The 17,153-nt window shown below is 48.1% G+C and overlaps 1 protein-coding gene across 15 annotated transcripts in view; it reads right to left on the reverse strand.

Moving 5' to 3' along the window:
• Positions 1-304: 304 nt before the first annotated feature.
• sash1a (SAM and SH3 domain containing 1a) overlaps positions 305-17,153 on the reverse strand; it is a 116,980-nt gene continuing 100,131 nt past the window's right edge. For 8 of the 15 annotated variants that reach the window (XM_078093341.1, XM_078093340.1, XM_078093343.1 and 5 more), the window contains 12 exons: positions 14,055-14,190; positions 12,711-13,687; positions 10,738-10,815; positions 10,456-10,599; positions 9,641-9,773; positions 8,866-9,035; positions 8,561-8,770; positions 7,565-7,715; positions 7,251-7,379; positions 4,372-5,402; positions 3,031-3,162; positions 305-2,940 (listed from right to left, as the gene is read on the reverse strand). In XM_078093341.1, the coding sequence (XP_077949467.1) occupies positions 2,671-2,940; positions 3,031-3,162; positions 4,372-5,402; positions 7,251-7,379; positions 7,565-7,715; positions 8,561-8,770; positions 8,866-9,035; positions 9,641-9,773; positions 10,456-10,599; positions 10,738-10,815; positions 12,711-13,687; positions 14,055-14,190 (3,561 nt within the window). In that variant the 3' untranslated portion in view covers positions 305-2,670. The remainder of the gene's footprint in view (positions 2,941-3,030; positions 3,163-4,371; positions 5,403-7,250; positions 7,380-7,564; positions 7,716-8,560; positions 8,771-8,865; positions 9,036-9,640; positions 9,774-10,455; positions 10,600-10,737; positions 10,816-12,710; positions 13,688-14,054; positions 14,191-17,153) is intronic. The other 7 variants (XM_078093349.1, XM_078093347.1, XM_078093351.1 and 4 more) reach the window with 1 other exon arrangement.

Raw genomic sequence — 17,153 nt, forward strand, 5'->3', positions numbered from 1 at the left:
CTCGACACAGCAGAGTAAGGTTTTTAAATCTCCAACACAACGTTCACAACAGGAGTTGTTATTCAGATATAAGGTCACAGATTTGTCTTCCATTTGTACTTTTGACCATATGAATAAGTTCACCTATGAATAAGTTTGTCCCGCTGGTTTTAATAAAATCTGGTGTCATTATTCCTTTTTTTTCCTGAAGCTCACCTGCACCCTGAAGTCATCACCTAGCCACAGCTACAGTTAACCTGAGTGAAAACAGGGTAAACCCATGCGTTTGTGTGTGTCCTCTATAGTGAAAATCACATGATCAGTCTTTGGCAAGAAACAGTTTTTATTATATTTCAGAATGACAAATAGTTATGGACATTACTTTTGTTGTTGCAATACACAAGCAAATCTGTATGGACAATCATTAGGTGGATGAAAATCAAATAAAATAATTTGTACACATATTTTACAATACTTACTGTAGTTCCTCACTGGCTAAAGCAATGTGCATTATGCAGGAAGGTATTGCTATTCATATAGTACAGCTAATTACAATTTATATGAAAAAAAATAAGTTATTTAAACATCAATTACATATACAGAATGTGCAACCTTTGCTAAGCATTTTATATATGTAATTAATACTTAATTTTTTTATAAGACTGCAAAAACAAACTGGAAGTGAGTAACTGGAACAGTTTACCCCGTGAATGGTTATCAAACTTGGCATTGGGAACTCAATACTATAGTAAAATACCAGCAGAAGCCACTGAAACTCTTTACAATACCTGACAACAAATGTCCAGTTTGTGGACCTGTGAACAAAATGTAGCCAACTCCGCCCATAAAACAGCTAGATTTACCCTCTAAAGTGCATTTACAGTGTCAGTATTTCTATTCTTTACGAAACGTCTTCGTGGGTCTTTTACTCATTTCAGCGCTTTTTCCGAGCACCACTTTTGATTGAAGGGAGAAAAGGCATCAAACATTTAACTATCAAGTGCCCACTGCAAAAAAGAAAAAGAAAACAACCTCTAATTTTAGTAATACTTGGGGGTCAGATTTTTATATGGGAACACAGTGGAGTTGAGCTCAGTTCAGACTATGAAATATTAAAAAAAACGTTACTGTTAGAAATAAGAGGGAAAAAAACACTAATATTTGCTCCGTTTCGGTGCACGACAGAGAGAGCAATGACTTTCTGGCTGTTTGCGGTTCCGTTTTTAGCCCGAGGCTTCTGTAACAGTCTGACCCGACGTACTGTTTCCCTGATTTACTATTTAGTGTCATTTTGTATGCGAACCCCGGAGGGCGGCTTTTCACCTGATACACTTTTCTCTTCATCGATCCTCAGAAACGTCCAATTAAGAATCCAGACCGAAATCGATTGTAGAACTACAGTATAATGTATTTTAAAAGCTTATCAGTCAGCTGTAAAAGCAATTCCTCAAACCAACATATACATTCCAGATTTGACAGTTTTTGGAACTTTTTTTGTCCCACAACCCTCTGCATGGAAAAACACAGGACGACGTCTGCAGCGTCCCACTGGTGGCTGTTTTTTTTTTTTTTTTTTTAATCATCTGAACTTCACAAGTATAGACCGTGTGAAATGAACTGGCTGAGCGTGTAAATATTTAAAATCTCAATTACCTCCTGGACACATTCATAACAAAGAGGTTTGCACCTTTAGCACTTATTCATCCCATGACGTTTTTATCTGACTAAGCTATTCTTTCGTAATGGTAAGGCAACTAAAAGTGTGCTTGGATACACTGGGAATGTATTGTTTGTGTGAAAGCTGATTGTTATTACAGAATTTTCTGTAAGAATTAAAGACTTGTGTGTATTTCAGCACAGGGTGTGCATGTAAGATATGCAGTGAAATAGGACATACAGTATAATATGAAATATATGGGTGTCATGTCAGCTGTTTTAGCTTAGAAATGGCTGAGATGGCCTCTCTCCGAATAAGGCAGCGACATTCAAAAGCAAACAAATTCCCGACATATAAATCATTTTTAAATGACAATATGCATAACGCTATAATACAGAAACATTATACAAAATAAGCCATCTCAAAACCAATTGTTCATAGTCTGGTGTATGAATTAAGTTGATTAAAAGTCCAGATATTAAGTGAATTCTGTCATCGCCATTATGAACCCATTAGTGGGAATGAAACACTTAACCAGGACTAAATCACTTTGGCCGAGCTGCTTCCTTAAAAAACGTCGCCTTGCCACAAAAGACGGTGATGAAGCACTTATGAAATATGCAGGAAGCAAACCGTCCTTTCCGTATGTAAAAAGCATCCATCCTACGAAAAGAGTGTGCTAAGAGTCCTTCAAGGCAGATCCAAGTCTTCATTTCTAAGACTTTGTCAGTGAGTCTACAGTCTTCTTTTCCTTCTAAAAAAAGGCATCTGGTTTCTCATCTCGGCTGTTGGGAAAAACTCGTAAACATTTGAGAAAAGTCAGCGTGATAGAAGAGAGCGGACGAGAGAAGCAGGGTGGCTCCCTCGGAGTATTGTGACGCATGCGAGACAGGAAGGACCCGCAGTGCCGTGTGACCGTCCATTCTTGTGGTGGATGGGCGGGGCGTGGGGGCAAGTCTTTGTCCACCTACTGACCACGTATGAACGAGACGGTGGCGACCAGTGAGTTGATACCTGTCGTTTTAAAAGCGGGTTCAGGGCCGCGGGCCTCTGCGGTCGCGCGGGCCGACCGACCGCGCCTCGCCGACGAGCCGGCGGGCGTGCCGCTCGTCCCGCACGCCCGCCGCCTCCCACGCGGCGCTCTCCGTCAACGAGGCCACGCGGCCCAGCGTGTCGACCCCGGCCGCCGCCAGCGGCGCGGCGTACATGGGCAGGCCGATGGAGGTGAGCCAATCGGCGACCGTGCTGACGTTCCCCGAGGGCAGAGGCCTCCGGCACATCTCTGTCAAACCCCCAGACGGAATCTGAGCGGGGGGGAAAAGAAGGGGGGGGGTTATTGGTTTCTGTATAACTCCCGCCTCCGTCGCCACAGATGTGCGCTGCTGTTGCCTTACAGCCATGCGGTGCTGCTTGCGCAGCTCCTTGACTCGGATCTGGTCCACGGTGGAGGCCACGTCCTTGACCGGCTGCTCCAAGTCATCGGAGTAGCGCTGCACGAGCGGCTGGGGGACGCCACATCGGCCGTGCTGGAAGGAGAGAGTGGGGGGGGGGGGGGGGGGGGGCGGGGAGGGTGAGATGCACGAGATGTGACTAGACTGGAGGAGGAGGACGTTTAAGACCAATGGGAAAATCTAAGTTTGTCAATGTCAATATTGTTTAAGCATCCGAAAGCGATTCCGGCATCATTTTGACATTATGAATAGTGCTGTAATCTCCATTTTTACATATTTTTTATTTTATTTTTACTAGTTTTGAGCAAATAAAAGCAGTAAAAGTGCGAGGGATAAAACAAAGAGCTCAACATGTTTTTTTTATTGTCTCTCTGTGTAGACAGAGCAAAACTGGACCGAAATCTTTTTGGGGATCAATATAAACACATTTTTCCAACCCAAAAGTCTCCTAATTTAAATCAGCAAACACCTTATAAAGCAGAGGATAAAAGTTGAAAACCAAGCTACCTTTAAGGGGCCTTACTCTATGGACACATTTAAGTTCATAGTCAAAAAGTATTATTTGATACCGAGTAATGAGTATTATCTGTACTATTCTTTGAATACATGCACGTAGAGGGAATCACTTCTCACTTCAACTCTTTCAAGATTTACAACGTGTTTGACCTCCGAAGCCAAACGACTGCAAGTACGTGTGGAATCACACCTCCACGGTGCTACTACATCAGCACTGCGCCGCTCGCTGCCAACCGACTCAGAAGAACTAAGAAGAATCCAGCAGAGACGCTTCACTTCTCACCTCATCTGTTGATGCGTCTTAGTGCACGTTGTTTTCGTGTGTGTGTGTGTGTGTGTGTGTGTCTCTCTCAGTGGTTTGGCGAGTGCCAGCGGGTTTTATGACCCCGTCTGCCTTCAGTGAGATTGAGCCCGTAAACTTGGCGGTCTGAACCGCATCATAGCGGCACTCCATCCAAAGTCTTTCCCTCAGCTCCAGGAAGCCTTTTAACTATTGTGAATACACACACACACACACACACACACAACCTCGCTCACCCCATCCCCCCAAAACTATTTTTAAACCAAATTAGCTTCAAATCAAAAAACGCGAGGCACGTTGCGCGCTATATTAAAAAAAGAGCCTGACGCCAGACGAGTATCACTCAGCCCCATTTTCACATACTCACGGCTTTATGACTTAATATCCCTCTGCTGTGTATTTGGCTACGTTTTTCCATAGAATTCCCAAACCTCATGTCGGCGTTCGTGGTCATGGGGAGGACTGACCTTGTCGGAGTAGGGCTCCTCCGTCAGGTCGATGCCCTCGGCCTCCAGCCGCTGTTCCAGAAGGGTCAGCAGGTCGGGACTCAGCTTGCCGTGGGACACCTTCCTCGCGACGGCCGCCTTGCCCCCCCGATCCGAGAACCAGGGCGGCTGCGCGGCCGCCGGAGCGCCCGGCTGCTCGCCCGGGGACGGCGGGGCGGCCCGCGGGCTGCTGGGGGTGCTCGGGGTCTTGGCGGGCAGAGCTGGGGCCCCGTATCCGGGGCTGCGGATTACGGGGCTGCTCGGGTGAGAACGGGTGAGGGAGTGGCTGGGGGAGGCAGCCGGCGACGGCGAGGAGGGCAGGGAGAGAGGGGGGTGGCGCGGGCCGTTGGCCGGTCTTTCCCTGGACTTCTTGGCCGGGACGGGAGGAGGCACAGGGGGCTTTTTGAAGTGAGTCCAGGGGACCCGCTCCCCGCTGGCGTTGGGAGCCGGCGGGCTGGAAGGACGGCCGGCAAGGAGCTCGGGGGGGCTGGGGGACTGGGTGGCATGACAAGCGGGGCGGAGGGGCAGCTTGGAGGGAACGGGTGGCCGGTTGGCCCGTCCCTTTGGGCTGACCGCCGGGGTCTCGCCCCGCGGCGGTGAACCGCCATCCCTGCGGACCTCGGCGGGACAACCGCCGCCCGGCTTGGGCGCGTCCTTGAGGGCGAGTTTAAGCTCGGCGCCGAGATCCTTGGGCTCGCAGCTCCGGTCCCAGTGCAGATCCCCCAGGGAGTGGGAGCGCTTCCAGGCCCCAGCGGGCTGCGGGGGTCCGTCCAGGTCCTCGCAGCTGCGGCTGGCCGGGATGGGGGGCCGCCTCTGGGCTTTGCGCAGGCCGAGTAGGCTGAAGCCCTTCAGGGAGGGTTTGATGAAGAAGCTCTTGGGGAACTTTGCGCGGCGGTTCTTGCTCCCGTTGTGCTGCAGGGCCTCGGTTGAGAGGGTCATGGGCAGTGTGGGGTAGTCCGGTGACTGAAGGCCTGCCGAGGAACGACTGGACCGGGAGGCCTTTCTGCTCTTACCTGCCAAGTGGAGACATTTATCCTCGTTTAGTTCACTCATCTGAGAAACCTCCAACTTTTACATGTTACACAGATCTGATGGATCTATTGCTGCTTTGTGTCCACACTATTTGCCTTTATAGCGTTTACAGCACTGGTCTCCATAACACAAGTGAGTTAAGGCTTTTGCAGAAACTACTCATATTAGCAGGACATTTACTCATTGTATGAGGCAAACGGACAAAATGAGAGGAATATTTATAAAGAGGGGCTTGTGTACCAGCGTAATAAGAACTTGCTTATTTGTTGTCAGCATTAGCGGCAAACACAAAATAAAAGATATGTGGACGGGGGGGTTCAGAGGGTGTGGAACGAAAGCGACTTACCGTCCGTCCTCTGGCTTACAGAGCTAAATGGAAGGATGGAACGCCACGTAGTGTGGATTGCCAGAGTTTAAAAAGGTGGGATGACAGAAAGATGTTCAGAAGAAGGAATGTTGGAAAATGAAAATGTCAACCAGCACTTTATATTACAGCTTAGTAATAACATGATTTGGCAATAGTGTAATAAACAGGTATCAAACGATTGCCTGGCTAATATTGGTCAATGTGAATGTTACACAACTCATGGATTGTCTCGTCAGTCTTTACTAAAATGAGTTTTACACGCTGAAATACAAGGACAGAATATTACATTTGACTAAACTGATCAAAATGTCATTAAAATCAATGGTTTATATTACACTAACAGTAAACTTGAATTCATTTAACATACACGTAGAAATGAATAAAAGTTGAGAGATCACAGAATTTAGTTTGAATACATGACAAAGTGTTACCACATGTAGTTATATTGATCAGCCACATGTATGTTAAAGGAAGGTCCTTTGAATAAAGGAGCAGTGACTTTACTCTAGTTGGTCTGTTAATTATGTCAATTTAAATCAAAAGTTTCCCTTCGCCGAACGTCCAGACTTATAAATATTCAGAAATGTCCATTAATATAAAGTGCTATTTGAATGTTTTATGACTTTCTACCCTGACGCTGCAGTAAGAAATAACGCTTACGAGATGTTATGCAGCTGGTTTGTGAATATGGTTTAGTGACATGGAAGAAACAGAAAAGAAGCGAAACATGAACGAAAAGCAAGCGGCGGAGTCCTTTAATAAAGAAGTGGCTTTTATTCCACAACAGAGGGACAAAAGGCATCCCGTGGTATGCAGGTGGATAGAGACTTTTTTTTTTAAATGCACCAAAAAAGAAATCTCACATATTACACTTCAATAAAATTCTATAATCAAAAATTCTTCTCACAATCTGTACCCTACTTTTAAAAAATATATTTTCATCCACATCTTTTTTTAGGCACATCTTATATGGTTTAAAGAACAGGAGAAGCAAACGTTAGCTAGGATGCTGACGCATTTCTTTTCTTTTTTTTCTTCTTCAAACTTTATCAGCCACTACAGCAAAAAAAACAACAGAAAAACATTGACATGCTACTCGGCAAGCTATTTTTTTTTTCCGTGTTAAAAATCCTTTAAAAAAATCATGTGCAACGATCACACATAACGCCTCAGAGATGAAAAGCGTGGTTTAAAAAAAAAAAAGTGGCGTGAAAGCATAGTTTATAAAGAATGAGGTGATAAGAGGATCCGTCTCTGGAACAACGTATGGCTGAGGTTTAAAGGGCGAGATGTGGCAGAAAAGGGAAGCGGTTCCAGAGGAGTGAGATGGACGAAGGGATTCCAGAAGGAGCGAGAGAGAAAGAGAGAGATGCGGAGACCCGCAGAAAAAATCCCCAAAAAAAAAAAAAATTGAAGGAAGCTTTGGCCCTCGGTGGTCCGGACTAAGGAAAGCCATCATTACCGTTCTCCAGGTTCTCGTTGCTCTCGTAGCAGCCGGAGTCTCGCGGGGAGTCTCCCACCAGGCCCCAACCTTCCGACAGCAGCTTCTCCTGGGAGCCCGACACGCCGCCGCGCTCCGGATCACTGCTGCCTGAAAAAACCCCAAAGAAACAGAGAAATGAGAAAACATTCGTAGCTTCCTGCAAATAGTTTTTGGAAATGGATCGTAATTTTTGGCCTTCAACCGACAGAAATGCAACCGAGAGGTTTTAGTCAGTGAAGAGTCATCACACATCCATATATATATATATATATATATATTTGTTCGCTACTCACTGTCGTACTCCTGAAGCAGCTCTACGGCAGTGAGCAGCACGGCTCTGTGCTGAGGATCTCTGATGTTCAACTCGTCCAGGTCCTCCTCTTCCAGCAACTTAAACGTGTCCAGGTCCTCGTAGCCGTTGAAGAGGAAAGTGGGCAGGTGCTCCTGCATGACAGCGACGAAATGTTTCGAGATCAAAGATTATTTAAGCCGGGAGTACATCAGTTGTAGGAACGTTGGATGACAAACCAAACGAGAAGCAGCAGGACGGCGTTTGTGGATGAACCGAAGATGGAGACAATTACGTCAAAGTGTTCGTCAACCACAAGAGACCGAGTTCAACACACCAACACCAACAAAAGCAAAGCTATTCCCCCCCCCAAAACGCCAAGTTACCTGGGAAGACGCCGACAAAGAAAGAAAAAAAGCATTCAAATCTAGATACGTGTTCAACACACTCGTAACTGCATCCGCTCCGAAAACCGTTTGTAACGCTTAAAAAACACTTTCGCTGGACCAAAACAGAAGATTTGTGTCCCAAGACCATCAATCAAAATGTTGGGAGTCCACACAGAGAACTCTCCGTTTCCCTGTTCCGTTTCTGCTGGATAAACGGCACCAAAACAAAAAGGACCACCAACCAACACAAACACAGGCAGCCGGATCCTCTCACCGCTCACAGGATCGCTTTTCTAGTTGGACTGTCGCGAAAAAACAAAACAAAAAAATAAACTCTGGGAAAGAAACCCATCCGGCCCCTAAAAGCAAAGGGTGTGGAGGTTCACGTTGTGCGAACGTGGGTGTCACTGTTTACGCACCAAAACGAGTCGGATCAAACATGCCGAGCTGTGCAGCCTGTAATTCCCTACAATGTATTTATCTCTGCTCGCCCGCATGTGTGTGTGTGTGTGTGTGTGTGTTTTGAAGGTATTTGCCTCAAGCTTTATTTCAATTCACTTCCTAAGACAAGAAAATCACTCGTACGATATTAAATGTTCTTAATACTGTACTTTGAGGTTGATGCGCTCCAGCAAATCCTCCACGGATAAAGGTTTGGGTGGTCGGCCCTTCCTCTTCCTCCTCACTGGCCTCTTGGGCTTCTCTTCTTCCTCGATCAGCACGTCCACGTAGATGAACTTGAAGGTGCCCACCTTGTTGTTCAGCAGGCCCATCCACGTTCCCATGGGAGGCTTACTGATGATGTCAATCACGTCGCCGCACTGCACAATCGCCGCGAGAGGAAATCATTCTCAATATTTGAACATTTAAAAACAGAAAAAAACAGAAAAAAACAGCCACAGCGAGCGAGTTTTACCTTCAGTTTGAGGGAGTCAGAGTCGTAGGGGCTCGGGGTGAAGTCTGTGTGGACCCGGGCGCGCCCACAGAACGGCCCCCCGTAAGGCGGCTCTTCGTCATCGCCATCCTCCGACTTCACGCTTTCCCGGTTACTGGCTGAAGAGTCGGTGGTGCTCACTGTCTGACCGCCTTCACACACACACACACACACACACACACACACACACACACAAATATTTAGTTTTTCGGTTACTGTGGAATAAGGTACATGTTTGAAGTAGCTTTGCAAGAATACGTTTTAAGTTGAGGGGAAAAAAACAGTGATTTTATAATGTCACACGCTTATTTTGACAAATTTGAGCCGTTAAAACACTTGTGTGTTGAGTTAGCAAATACTTTAATTATCTCAGAACTTAACACGACAGCCGGTAATTTATCCATAAAAGATGTGGCGGAAAAGTTGAAGATTCCGTTAATAGGTTAAGCAATCTGTACACATCTGCAGTATGCAGTGAAAGCAGCACAGGTTACCGGCACCATCTAGAGTTAAAGATACACACTAAGTAACTAATAATAAGCTTTCCTTATGTAAATAACATCCAGGCAGGGTTGTTTGAAACGATAATACTTGATTTAAAAGACGCTGAATCAGGTTTTGCGAGAGCAAGGACTTTTTTTTAAAGAATTTTTCAAAATGTCCAAAAACAAACAAAGGAAGGTCCTGCACGTTTAAAAACATTAGTGGTGAAAAGCCAGCGGGCGTCCCTCCTCCGACACACTGCTTCTCGTCTTACTCATGGAACTCTGTCCGCTCAGAGAACTACGCAGACTCTCCACCGAGCCTCCGGCCTTCAGCTTCGGCTTCTCCAGCGAGTCGGTGTCGGGCTGAGGGGACTGAGGCGAGCCGGGGGTTCCGTCCGGACTGGACTGAAACGGGGGAACGATGGGACACACAAAGAGACGAAGGTCATGAGTGGAGAGGAAAATGGTCCGCATGGTTAATCATTGAAAAACACGCGCACGTGATTCCTTCATTTTAAATGATTGAAGTGCTACAGTGACAGCTACTGCAGAGTGTTCTGACTGGAGTTCTCCACTAGGGGGCGTTGTGGTTCATTAAATGCACTTTGTCGCGGCGTCACCACATGGCAGCTCATGATTGACAGGGCTGCTCTTTAAGGGTGTGTCCTGCGGGGGGGAGAGACTCTTAACGCACTAATGAAACGCGCAGGACGGCCAGAAGAAAATAGGCCGGCGCCATTATACTCCCTCACACTTGGAGTCTGCGTTTCCTGAGAGCTCGCGACTGCGTGAGCTCAGCGCAGCCCCCGCCCTTCGCGCGGAGCGTGTTTCAGTGCTACGTGTTTATTCAGTAACCAACACAAACCCTCCCACCCACTCACTCACAGCCGTGGCTTCGACTGAAAAACATCGAGATAAATAAACTGCAGAACCTCACAGCTGCACTTGACTCTGCTGTTTATGTGACGATTGTGTCATATTAAAAGATCGGATTTGACTAGAGGTGTTTACACACCTCACTCGCCCTCAGGAACTAATTCCATCTGAACAGCATTGGAAACATTGCCTCCGCGTGTTCGGGACTGACCTGCTCAGACAACGAGCTGCTGTATTTCTTCGACATGCGTTTCCTCATCGTCTCCTTGACCGACTTGACCTTCTTGCCCAGCGAGATGCGGGACGTGGTGGGGGATTTAACCACTTCTCTGTAAATGGCCTCCTGCTCTTTACTCTGGGTTTCAGACGAGGACAGGCAAAACGCAGACGAATGGACGAATGGACGGGGGGGAAACAGGAAGAAGACAAAAGGTGAGACAAAGTTTCTCTCCTCAAGGAGCCTCTTCAAATTTCACAAGCTGCCAGAACTTACATTTGCCTCCGAGCCCGCGTTGACTACAACGCAGCTTGCAGCTTTGGTCAGGTCAAAGCCCCCGAAGCTGTACGCTCTCTGTGGGGAGGGGGACAAAACACAAATCAGATGAATCACATTGAGAAGGTCCGGTTGTAGGAAGTCCCCAGCCGCACCGACTGTGAGGGGGGGGGTCAACTCACAATGATTCATGCTGGACGCAACACAGGCGGGCGGCTCCTTGGAGTCGTGTACATGGGTATATGTGGTTTGTATAAAATGGTGCAGGGGGTGGGGGGGGGGGTGGGTGTGGGATGTCTTATGGGACAGTGGACAGCCAAACAGACATGATGTGACACCAACTTGCCAACTGTGGCAAAAATGAGCCGTTCCATTGACTGCGGAGACTCCAGCAACTTGCTCATAAATCCTCCAGAGGAAAATATCGCCTTAGAATCCGACCCGTCTTGACGCGGCCAAACTAAAACTTCATTTATACTCATTGCATTTCAGCCTGAGGCTAAACATCCTGCGGTTAATGATGAGCCAGAGAAGCAGGGCTCAGTATCCAAGCATGCACAAATTATAGGTTGCTTATTATTCTCGTCAGTGACATCTTAAGCGCTGGGAGGACAGGGTGATATGAAGAGCGTTTCTCTCGACTTGAACAGCGAGATAAAGGGGCGGACACAAGCGGGAAGGATGATGTGAGGGGAACAAACAGGATCGGTGCGCTGGCTTTAACTGTTTGAGTCCCATGTAGACACAGACGTGCACATACGCATCTGCCAAAAAGACACTTGATGGCAGTTCTCCTTTGCTTTCGAAAGCCATTACTTCTAAGTTGCAACTAATCCCGCCACAAATCCTGGCCGATGATCCTTCAAGCGAGAGGGCTCTGGATGCTCAGAATCTTTTTTTCTTTTAAATCAGCTGCAGTCCACATCACAACTTCCAAGGAAAAGCACATGTTGGAGAACAAGCATGTTTGAAGATACGTCCAAAAGGAATTCGGAATGTGATGGCGATGTTCGATGGAATGGACATGCACCCAGAAAAAAAGGGTCTCAAAGAGAAGCGTAGGAAAACAAAAACTAAAAGAAAAAAGAAAATCACATCTGCAACCATAAGGAGGCACGGGCCCAAAAAAGCACACGAAAAGCAACAACAGAAATAAGTGGATTTTTCGGAGAGGTTTTTGGATGACGACCTCCGGTGATTTCACTAGAACACGATGGGATTCAGGTGACCTCAAAGCTGCAGGATAGCTCCACTATATCACCGCCCACTACTTCTGTCGATGCACACAAGCTATTTGATACACATGGGGGGGACATGCGAGTTACTTTCAATGCAACCACATTTGCAGGTTGCTGCAAAAGTTATATACTCGCATTTTACATTCGCTGTGGTGCGAGTTAGTAGCGACATGTGCGGCTGTTTTCTCCGTCTTTCAAAATGTATTTAAAAGTGAATTCATTCTTTTTTTTTTTTTAAGTATGAAGACCATTCAGCCACTGAAGTGGACTCTTTCATTGCATACGTCCCTGAGGCTTTGTGCTGTGCAGTTCTACAGAGCAGCTGATCCCAAAGGGATCCGCCAGTGTTCTATTAAAAACACAGATTAAAAACGTAACCTTTCCTGTGAGCCTTTGTACGTTTCAGAATAATTTCATATTCAGCTGGAATTAAAAAAGATTATATATATATATTATATATTCAAAGCCAAAAGCATTCACTTAAAGGTCACGGAAGATGACATTCCTCTGAGGGCAGTCAAGTCTGTGATAAATATACCAGCTGCAGTGTTTTTATGAGAGTTTCTTAAACAATAATTACTGGTAAAGTTGAAGCCTTTTGACCCGGCGTGTGTCCTGCGTGCGTGTTCCTTACTCCTCCCCCTTTAACCTCTCCGAGCCATTCTGCAACTTTGAAGCGCCGATTCCCGCTTACACGAGGCGGCCGATTTTTTTAACCTCATGGTCTGAACTCACAGACTTCTGCTGGAAGCGCAAGAGCACCCGCTTGGTGCAGCGGTCCACACTGGCCGCCCACTTCCTGTCCGCCTCGCGGTCCTCCTCCAAGAGACAGCGGCGCTCGGCGCGGCTGAGGGTAACCGGGCGGACCAGCTGGGCCCAGCTGAGGTGACCGTACAGGCTCCGCTCCACCACATAGGTGATGTTCAGCTCGCTGACGGCCGCTCGACCTCGCAGCCGGCGGGGGGGGAACGCCCAGCCCCCGGCGCCGCTCCCGAAACCTTTCGACTTGGCTACGTCGCAGCGGGCGGGGGAGGAGGGGGCGACGGACAGAGGGGAGACGGGCGCCTTGGGGCCGCGCGAGCGCTTGTACAGCAGGTGCTTGGTGGAGTAGGCGTAGTTGGGATCGGGCTTCCGGTGCGCCCAGCCGCCGCCGCTGTGGTGGTGGTGGTGGTGGTGGCGGCCGGCATGCGGCGCTTTGGGGCCGTCGTCCAGGGAGATCAGGAAGCGGGACTGGGGGCGGGGTTTGGGGCGGGGTTTGGTGAGGCCGTAGTAGGCGTAGAGAGCCTCGTTGTTACTTACCCCGTGGGAGACGGAGCTCAGGGCCTTCCGCATCTCGCCGTCGGTGGTGGAGCGCGACAGCTTCCCTTCGTCCTCCAGTCCGCAGCCATCCAGCTCGGAGAAGGACGAGGCGCTGCCACCCACGCCACAGTTGGAGCCTCCCAAGCCCCCGGGGCTGACGGGGGCTCTCCTGGGGGGCCGGATGAGGCCGTGGGTGCTGGACGACCTGTTGACGGTTTTGACCAGCCGGTGTCCGGACCAGGTGTCCAGGCTGTTGGAGGACGGGGAGTTGGTCAGGCTGTCGGTGTCTCCGTCCAGAGACAGTTGGTCCTGGGTCAGGGAGTTCTCCTGGGATAGGGGAGGCCGCTTGACGACCCCCGTGTACAGAGCGGCGTTGTCCTCACAGGTGGGAGGTGCCCCCATATTCAAAAAACCTAGAGGGGAAAAAAAACAAAACAGAAACCGCACATAGTTGCTTACTGAAGTGGATTTTTCTGAGTACCAAGACCCATCTGAGGTTTTCCAAACCACAGCCAGCCAGTAAATCTTCTAAAAGTTCAGTATCAGGCAAAACACGACAGACAAAAATGTAATACAGCTTACACTATTTAAACAAGTCATTCATTTGAGTATGACTGAACTTTAACTTAATCTGAAAGGCTCATTTTAGTGCTTATTAAATTTTAACTCTACGTGGCTCGAAACACAAAACAATAGATGGCTGATGAAAATGTTGACAGATTTAAACTACGTCGAACTGCATAATAAAAAAGGTGAAAGGCCTGACAAAGCTGCACAAACCTTCGGAGGCATGCTTCTTGCCCTCCTCCACCTTGATGAGCTTCTTCCGGACGCGGCGCGTCGAGTTCACCAACTTGTGAAGCCGTTTGAACTTCACAGAGTCCTCCGATTGCTCGTCGTCTGACTGTTCATGAGACTGGTGGGAACCGGGGAAAGAAGAAGGGATGATATGATAAAAAGGGACATCCGTGGCCCCTTTAATGTTATAATCATGTAATAAGATACATTTTAAGATAATAAATAATGACTCAAAATGTGTTCTTCCAAACGGTGGAGCTGAGAGTTGAAGGTTAAAGGTTAACACACATTAGCATGTTTGTCTTCAGCGTAACTTTTCACACAATGGGACAATAATACACAAACGTTGGTCAATTTTGAAGACGGCGCTGCGACGCGCCGGGTGGAGCGTTGTTTAGGGTGGAGTCAAAGTTAGTGAGGTGAGAGATGGAGGGTTGGCGTGATGGTGGTGCACCTCATCATCATCTGAGGCGTTCGTTTATAGTAAACACAGAAAAAAAACGTAACAGACAAACAGAAAAAAAAGAAAAAAATTGCCACAATGGATTTGACAATAAATGGTTTAATTGGCGCTCGGTTGCCGCTCCGCTAAACGCCGCTGCATCTCAACTCTCCGCAGTGTTGTGGAGATGAAGAAAGAGTGAATAATGGAGTCACAGTTTCACCCCCCCCCCCCCCCCCTCCCCCCACCTCCCCCTATTCTCTCCCCCCAAACACACACGTTTCTCGAGCTGTGTACACTTGCGCGGCGTCACAAAGGCCTCTATGTCGCGCGGACGATGCCGATGGGACGAGCTTTGGCCCAAACGCCCGGCCGGCAGGAACTACCAGCAACTACGCTCAAACCACTTGTTTAGTTTCCGTCTGCCACTGGTTGCTACAGCAACACCAGCTCTCCGGTCACACGCTGGCAGTTCCACTTTTAAGGTTGACTGCATTGGCTGCCAGGGGGGGGCACGTGCATGCGTCACACGCGCACAACTAGACAGCGCAGGTCTGCAGGGCTCAGCCGCCTGACTTAGAAAACGCATTCTCCTCCTAAAGCTCTGGCGTCAACAAGGAAGAGGACACTTTTTTTTTTGTTAAAGCCGTTTCTGACCACGGGGCTGGCTCACGGGCTGCTGACATGCAGCAGGAATGATGTTAATGAGCGTGGCTTGGTCGACGGCCCCAAACCACCTTGGTAACATCATGTTATTTGGATTCCTGCAGGCACGGGTGTTACAGAACCTGACACATTGCGGCCAAGCTGGAAGAGGGAACATCCATTAATCAATGCGGCATTTGTGCAAGTCCATCCAACCAAACACACCGCTTTGAAAAGCTGCACGATCAACTCGTCTGCCTTTTGTCACATCGGTCCAACAGACCAGAAGTACAGTGAAACGATTTATTCGCCCGCTCATAAAAATGCAGAAATAAGTTCTAAAGAGCCATAAATTCACTGTCTTTGTTCTCCCAGACAATCTCTCAACCGCACATTTGTGACTCCTAAAATCGTACTATTTGCCGTAAAGAACGTAATGAAGAAGTCCGTCTCAGAGTTGTTAGAAAGACACCAACGGTTGATTCGGTTTCTCTTAATAAACATTATTAATAAGTGTTGCATGTTAAGTCACTTTGATTACTTTTGATAAGTTTTTGCCTTTATGTCGCGATCAGGAGATGATAAAGAGGAGACAACGATGTACAACACAGTCCAGAGGAAAAACACATGCACACAAAGACAGGATCGGCGGCCGACGGGAAACAAGCTCAAGAGCAACAATTCCTTCGCCGCAATTGCCATTTCACGTATAAATATTCTTTCAACTTTAAAAAGAGACCAGCACAAATCATAGAAGGAACAACCCAAAAGTGCTCTGAAACTTACCAGCTCACTTAAAACCCCCAATATAGCGCTCTCTGTGGTAGCATCAGGTTAGCAGCAGTGGGTCCCACAATGCGCACAGCACATTCTCGCACATGCACAGTCCACAACAGCGTCGCCGGCCGTGGGCGCATGCCGGCCGACACAGACGCGGCCTGTCAGGGAATTCGGCTCCGAGGGACGAGCGGCCCGTTTGCAGAAGAGCCGCACAGAGAAAAGGCGCGTTGTTCCCGCGGAGAACAATCCCAGCATTTGAGCGCCTGTGACCCCTGCTTCGATAATGGCCCGGGCCCTGGAATGTGGGCTCCGACCTCCGGAGGAAGACGGACCGGGGGGGGGGGGGGCGGACGGCATCAAAGAAAAAGGCACAGATTGTACATCATCGCACACACGCCGGCTGCATGCATGCGCTGTGCGTTAACGCGCCCGCATATAGAAGGCGCACACTGGCATGCACAACAATTTGAATTTGGGAATGAGGAGAGAGGGGCATTGTGCGACAGCAGTAGGAGGTCCCAGTGGGGAAGTAGCAATATTTCCTGAAGTGGCCAATTTTGGAACTTCGGGGGACGGGGGAGGCGGGAGACAGAGCTCCCCCTTTTTCGGGGGGCCTACAGGCAAGTGAAAAAAAAAAGTCTTTATCTTCTATATTTTTCTCTCTCCCTAGTTTCCTCTCGGCCTCCGGCTCTCCAGCATTTATTCACGGCCTCTGGAGCAGAGTTGCGTGTTCCTCTATCAATGCAAACTTCAGTCACACATCCATCCTTTCCGCCGTCTGCGAAATCCCCCAATCGATCAATCTTCTTCCCTACAGGAAGTGAGCGCCCGGCTGCGGAGGGGTAACGTGGGGGTCGACAGACCGACAAGTTGATCAGCAAACTTGTGCACAAGTCACAAAGTAGGTAACAGATATTTAGGACTTTATTCAGTTCAGGAATGAGTCAAAAAAAAGTCTCATTTAACTTAAGGCTGCAGCGCCAACCTTCACTGGAACAGGAAGAAGACGACGCGTAATAAAACGGCAGTAATACACACATATTTTCACACTACTTGGAATTTTGCTATGAGAGACGGACAAATTTCCGTTAAAGGAAAGAGGGTCATTGTGGAAGACTGCATGTTATTTCGATCTGAGAACAGATGAAAGGCCGCCGTGAGTCTACTCAGATGTAACCTACATCTGCAGAAGGAAAGGGAAAAAACAAAGAACT

The sequence above is a fragment of the Gasterosteus aculeatus genome, chromosome 18 (assembly GCF_964276395.1).
Source record: "Gasterosteus aculeatus chromosome 18, fGasAcu3.hap1.1, whole genome shotgun sequence".
NCBI lineage: Eukaryota > Metazoa > Chordata > Actinopteri > Perciformes > Gasterosteidae > Gasterosteus > Gasterosteus aculeatus.